At 29.6% G+C, this 7,342-nt stretch overlaps 1 protein-coding gene across 1 annotated transcript; it reads right to left on the reverse strand.

The window, feature by feature from the left end:
* Positions 1-1,026: 1,026 nt before the first annotated feature.
* LOC137933727 (probable methylthioribulose-1-phosphate dehydratase) lies at positions 1,027-6,943 on the reverse strand. The gene is made up of 6 exons (XM_068777755.1): positions 6,693-6,943; positions 5,361-5,455; positions 3,489-3,602; positions 3,141-3,291; positions 2,531-2,733; positions 1,027-1,178 (listed from the first exon to the last, which is right to left on the reverse strand). The coding sequence occupies exons 1-6, from the start codon at positions 6,711-6,713 to the stop codon at positions 1,067-1,069; spliced, it is 696 nt and encodes a 231-aa protein (XP_068633856.1). The 5' UTR covers positions 6,714-6,943; the 3' UTR covers positions 1,027-1,066.
* Between the last annotated feature and the right edge of the window lie 399 nt (positions 6,944-7,342).

Here is a 7,342-nt window from a genome sequence, read left to right on the forward strand (position 1 = left end):
CATTTTTAGGCACTCCGCAGCGAAAGGGTTAACTTGTTCTATTTTTAAAAATATATAAAGAAAACATAGACCAATACTTTGATATATTCTGTTAGGTAGTTTGATTTAAAATTTATAACGTAAATATATTTAGTTTTTAAACAATTAAATTGCGTCCTTTATTAGAGTATTTATTTGTTAGATTATCGTTGATAAGAAAACGTAAATAAGAATTATAAACCGCAGTCTTTAAGCTAATCCATAACATAGTTTTAATGATCAAAACCTTTTTATACATATATATTTAGTTTTTATTGATTTTATTGCGTCTTTCATAAAATTATTTATTAGATTATTGTCGATATGAAACTATTTAACCCGATATATAGTTTTATTATATATTTTTTTGATAAACGTTTTCCTTACTGTTAGTTTTTACCTTTCTATAAGCTTGCCATCGGTGAAAACATAAATAGGATCCGCGTATATGATGATATACGATGATAGAGTTTTATCAAAAAATCTTTTGATATACAAAGGGGAAAATAAAAATTATTAAACAAACTAACCATTTACCTGTTTGCGTTTTTTTCTAGTTCTTCTTTCTTATTAATATTAAATTTTATTAATAAAAACTCAAAATGTTTTCGTACCTGCACATGTTTTCCAGTTTTTGAAATATTTTCAGAAATATCGTCCGAAAACACCGAAGAGAATTACGTAGCCGATGACATTATAGGAGACAACGATAAGGGTATCGAAATAATAGACGCGAACATACCGGAGAACAAACCACTGCTCGAAGGCCTCAAGCGGGTTTTAAAAAATAAACAAACTAAAATAAAGAATAATAAGACATTAGACACAATGTATTTGTATCAAATGGCGAAACGGGATCTCATCAATGACTGTACATACACTGATTTTCTATCTAAAGCAGAGTTAGATGAAATAAAAGAGTTAATAGTAAAAAAAACCACTTCAAGTGCGCATGGAATCAGCAGAAGAAAACTAAGAGACGACAATAATCCCAATAAAAAATCAGAATTTGGTATAAAAGATGATTTAATAAATGACCTCTTCAGGTTCATCTAACAGAATCATTTTTTTCTTTTGCCACATCTGGATTGTACGCTGGGTCCAGCCCGAGCTTCTTCATTTCCACTGCCATTTCGAACAAATAATCATAACATTCGGTCCTGTAAGAAAATTTGACATTGGATTCATCCTGTATCACATAAATGAATATATTTAATTTTTTAGCAAAAGCTATTCAAAGTTTACGCAACCAATTCCAATAAGCGTGTATAAAGTGATCACTCTGAAATATTAGGGGGACCGGAAAATAATTTCGCTTTCTTAAATTAAATTCACACGACTACATATTTAACAAGTTTTATTTCTAATCAACAATATATTCACTTTCGTAATTGACAACCTTTTGCCATGTAGTATACAAATTTTCAATTCCGGAGCGGTAAAAATCAATCGGTTTTTCTGTAAAATATGTCAGTATGTGTTAATTTATTTTTTTCTGTTTTATTGCAACAGCCCAATAACTATTGGCAGTGCAAAGTCCGCAGTGACAGATAGTAAACGATTAATTAATACAACTTTTGAAAATGCTGCTACTATATTATCATTACGTTATTTATTATTTCTGAAACCATTGGTTTTTGTTTAGTGTGCTACGGTTACATTAATTGACAGCAAATAAACTATACTGCTATTATTATATTGTTTCTGAAGATGTTAATGCTGTTAGCCCTAAGGCTTTTACAGCTTCATCGGTACTGAGTTCACGGAGCGGAAGGGTCCGTGAACTAGATAACTATACTTTCATTTCTTTAAAGCTTTTATATTGTTGATTCTTTGTCCATTATATAATCCCGATCCAAACAATAGCGCGAGGCAATCGACTACTAGCGCCATCTATCTCTACCGTTTGTAGATACCGAGTTTCAACATATATCTTGGAACTTAATGCTTTCATACTTTGTATACAGGTGATTAGTTATAGATGTGAAAGATTAAAGCGGATTATTTGATATAACATTTGTTTTATTTTTATTACATTCATAAGGCTTCTTTAAATGCCTTGAAAACTATAAGCTTCTTTTTTTAAACAATTTCAGTACAGATAATACAAAACTTAAAAATGCTTTTTAGAATATTTATATCTTTTAAGATAATTATTAAAAAGTGGGATACATTAATGTGGATGTAAACTTTTATTATAATCACGTAAACAATAGAATATAACGATTTTTAGCTCTTGTATACCTTTTAAAGCATGTTATGTCAGTTTTTTTTGGATTTTGTGGTTTTAAATGGTTTATGTTCCAAATACGCCTAAATGTTATACCAAAACCTAAATTTTTTGTATCTCTGATATCAATTATTTTTGTATAGGTCGTAACAGATATTATATTGCCTTTTTCCAGTCACCTTGTACTAGTAAATTAATTTTATAGCACAAGCCACTACCTGATTTCATTAATTTATGGAACATTCTGTATGTACATGGTAGGTACAGGGAAAGGTTACTTACATAGTCTTTGCCTGTTGCCAAGTGTCGCCCCACACGTAGACTCCATGTCTCCGAACCAGCACCGCACTGGTTCCAGGGTATTTCCTCACAGCCTCGCCAAGGCTTCCGGCGAGGTCTTTCTCGAGCGGCGTATTCTCTATGATGGGTACAATCAATTTCTCATCGTATCGCAGGAAACGTCCTAGTTGAGCGTCTTTTATACCCTGCGAATAAACGATTGGATAGTTTCAAATCATTGAATTATTCTTATTACTTGTCTAAACTTAGAATTACAAAAAAGTAAGTTTTGTGGAGTTTTATAAGATAGGGGACAAGAACTGTTTTATCATATTGTCTCTAAAAACCCACTAGATGGCGCTAGCCAGTAAGCATCATATACGTAGTACTGATTTACCGACGTTTTGTTCTCTTTAAAACCATTCTGTATGCATGTTAAAATAATAACTCGCAAATAATTAGACAAAGAATTGATTAACACAAACTATTTATACTAATTTTTTTTATTAGAGCGAAGTTTAAAAGATATTAAAAACTTTTTCCATACTTAAAAACGTTTGTATAGAAACATATAAAAATCATTTAAATTTCATCTTTTAACAATTAAAAGTACCTTAATCATCTCCTGATGTGTGATTACGAACTCCTTGTCGTAAAGCAGGGTGCAGCGTACGGCATGCGGTGAATGTGTGTGGATCACTGCGCCGGCGCCACGTTCCCGGTATGCTATCATGAACAGCGGAGTGCATTGGCTTTTTTTCAACCTGCAACAAACATACGTCTCGAAAATTCTATAGAGCTATATTATTCAAACCATTTATGAATGTGATCACAAGAAAAAAAACAACCCGGCAGAAATGTCCGTGGGCTCTTTTATGAACCCAAAGCTCGGCAAACTTCAATTAGTGGTTGTTATTTTTCACTGGTTAAAAATGTAAAAAAGAATTATATTGCAACATACATTTTCTCCGGCGGAGGCAGTTCTAAATCTTCATCGTTGATGTTTTGTACAAATAGATCATTAGACTTCATTCTTTCCTTTTGAACTCCAGAAGGTGCAATGTAGATTTTCTCTCTAGAATCGAATAAAATAGAATTAAGTAAAATTACAAACATATTTATTTAAGTGTTCTTTACACTATAATACTTGTCGCAGTCATCCCATTTATTTACTGCTTGTGGTTAAGGCATGGGCTAACATAAGCTAAGTTATTAAATGATAATGATCATCAACTTAATTAAATGATATTCCAGCTAATGATATTTATTTATTCTTACATTTTATTTATGTTTACAAATTTAGGAAAGATTACAGACTTATAATAAACATTTAAACTTAGGTAGACAATTTTGCTGATTACAAGCTTTTGTTTATTCTTATCTACATAAGCACATCAGCACGCAGTATACTAAGTAAAGGAATACTCTCACCCGACCAAACACATACCAACCAAATGAGCTACATGGTAATGAAAAGCAAGAGCAACCGAGGTATGACCACAATCACTTTGACAAGAGTGTATGACAGAAGAATATAAGCATATACAAACAAAACATTGGATACTATGAATTTTAAGATATGTAATGATAGAACAGATAATGAAAAAAAATTGATTAAGACTTAAATATATAGTAGAAATATAAGAGTACAGTTTGAGTTTATTTTTTTAATACAGTATAGTGTTGTTAACTTGTGCAATGTGAATTAAAATTTAATTTTATACTTCACTGTTAAACTATTGCAGAATAAGTCTAATGTATAAATCACATGAGACCTCATTAAATATACTTTACTGCATAATATAAAACATATGTTATAGTTTCTGCTCACCCTCTAGAAATATTATGAAGTTAGTAATGAAATTAAAATAAATAAATGTCTGAAATAAAAAAAAAAATTAATTGTTCAGGTGTTAAAGGTTTTCTTAAAATATTCCAATGAAACTATAATCAGTATAGAAGCAACTTAAATGCGATAGTCAAATTTTCTTAGATAGCTCTTGCCAAATTAAGTGATTTCAGAGTAAACATATTTATTGAATGGCTCCTACAATACAAAATTCCTCACCAAACTACTTTGATATAAGAGTTAACTTTTATTAGCAATGCTACATCAAGTGGACATTTGAAGTTGATGTAATGTATAAATTACTGAAATAACTTTTTATTTTTTTTTATTCATACTCACGTTTAACCTGTTGTTTAACCTCATTAAGGCAGTGAAATATGACATTTGACTAAAATAAGATATGGGCCAGTTTGAACACTGTTATATAATTCTTGTCATCCTCATTTCAGTCATAAGATGTCCACAGCTGGATATAGGCTTTGCCTAGTAACATCCAACAGGCCTACATCCAAACTTTCAACAACATCAACAAGTTCATCTTTAGGTGGTTAGGTAGTTTTTATATAATTATGAGGATAAAAAAGTCAGTTCAATGTTTTATTTATTATTTTATTGATATATAACACCTATATTTATTTTGAGTATGTATGCGATATATATGTATGTTTATGTATGTATGTTTTATCTATATGTATATGTTAACTACCCATTATTTATATTTCTACTGTTTATGTTCTATGGTTGCTTGGAAGAAATTGCTTTGTGTGATAAGACTGGCCGTTGTACTTTTTTTTTTCTTTATTATGCACTTATGTATATATTTTTTAGCATGTACAATAAAGAATATCAACAACTTACTAAGGAGAATAATTTAAAGAATGTAATGATCTTATAAATTGTCTGTCATTTATTATATAAGAATTATTTCCACCTATTTTATAACACCTATAACTTCATATAATTAATATCTTAAAAATGACATACCCATCTTTTATTGATATCCCACCACCAGTTCCAGTGACCCATCCCAGATGATAAAATTGATTGCATAGTTCTGGAATAAGATTTCTCGGATGTTCCTGAAAGATGCATTTAAGGAAAACAATTAAACACAAATTTAAGAATGTAATTCAATGAGAGGAATTAATAGATTTAGTGTTTGGCTCTAACAGGAACCCAAAAAACAAAATTATAAATATTTTAAGCAACAGTCCTTGCTTAGGGGGGGTACTCCAAGGCATGTTCATGTAAGGAATGAAAGAGCTATACCAAAACAGCCTCCAAAGATAGACTCTTAAGCTTATTTACTGTAAAGAAGTAAAAAGCTAAGCACCTTTAGTATCATCATCATTTGAGCCATAAGATATTCAGCTGTATGGCAGTCAGCATTGTCTTTCGATAACCTCCATATATAGGTTCGGGGCATATTAGGTCCACGATAGGCTCCAAAGGCCAATGTATTCAGCTCAAATTTAGTGAAGTTGTAAATGTCAACAGGCCAATAATATTTTTAACAATGCTCAAAAATACAGAGACTACAACATGCAATAAAATTTAAAAAGTAATGTCCAATTATCTTACTATTTTTTTTTAACAAATTTGGGTAAATCTCTACAGTAGTTTTGGATTTATTCAAAAAAGCAAAGTAGTATTGATAATAAATTTACAACATAACCTATTTGTTTTTTTTTAAGTAATTATTATTGTTACCTTTCTTTGGCATAAGATATAAAGGGTATTTTATTATAGGTGTAAAAGCTTTAAAGCTTTTCAATTTCCAATTACTCAGTGTGAAAAGATTACTCTGGAAAATTACATTAATTTATTTTTCTATTGGAATGTGATAGGCCAGTAACTTCTGGCAGAAATAAGTTAATGGGAACAAAGAATAAAAAACAGTAATTAATTTTAATCCGAATTTCGAAATATATTATGTTATTATTATTATATAATCTTATTTATTTATGCATCCATTAATTTTTGGATAAGTTGTACCATATATTAATTGAAGTCAAAAGAGCCATACATACAACTTTAAAGCTTTTACTACAGTTACTCTGTATAAGAAATAATTAAACTTATTTAAAATACCCTCGTCCTTTATCGTGTGTGGAAATGGTTTCCATGATGTATTTAACTCATACGATGGTAATAATTTAAACTTTTATTTTCAATAGGTTGGGTACTACAATGTATTACAACTTAATAATGAAAGTTTAAAGTAAGTCCATAAAATATTTTATTTACTATTACTATATAGTCTCAAGTACAAAAAATAATTATCACTATGGAAAAATAAGTTACGCAACTACTCACAGCGTCTAACTCCGACATCATGCGCGTTTGAGATTTAATGTACAATGTGAGACAAGTCGCTTATCACCGTATAGTCTTAATGGTTTTCTGTTTACGTTTTATTATTAAGGCATATTTACACTTATTGCAACGTAGTCATAAATACTGTTTACCCTTCGTATTATTTAAACACATTATTAGCGATATATTGGCTTATTAGGAAGTGATCATAAATATTATAAGATTTTTTTGTTGAGAAATTGGATGTTAAATTATTCTATCTTCTAATACTTGTTATTATTTTGAATTGAAACAGTAAACTTTATAAATACGTCATTTGATTTTGAAGCATATGTACTTGCGTTTGCAAAGAACTCTTGAGTAAGTCTTTTTTTTTTTTAAAAATTGTAGTCTACAACGTACCGCCGTTTTCTTAAAACAATAAAATTTATGTTATTTAATATTATATGTATCTCAATTGTGATGATTAACTAAAATCAGAAAAATTTAATAATTATTGTGTCCATAGAGGGAATGGACATTTATTATCTGCAGCAAATTTGTGATTATAGTTTTCAAATTTGATTGACTACTTAAAAAGAACATTGGAGTTCTGTATAAATGTCTTAAAAAAATTAAATTGTAAAATTTAAAGTGTTTTCAGTTATTTT

The sequence above is a fragment of the Battus philenor genome, unplaced genomic scaffold, assembly GCF_028537555.1.
Source record: "Battus philenor isolate CCGP_79_NKW_IND1 unplaced genomic scaffold, ilBatPhil1.0.hap1 SCAF_14, whole genome shotgun sequence".
NCBI classification, from domain to species: Eukaryota; Metazoa; Arthropoda; class Insecta; order Lepidoptera; family Papilionidae; genus Battus; species Battus philenor.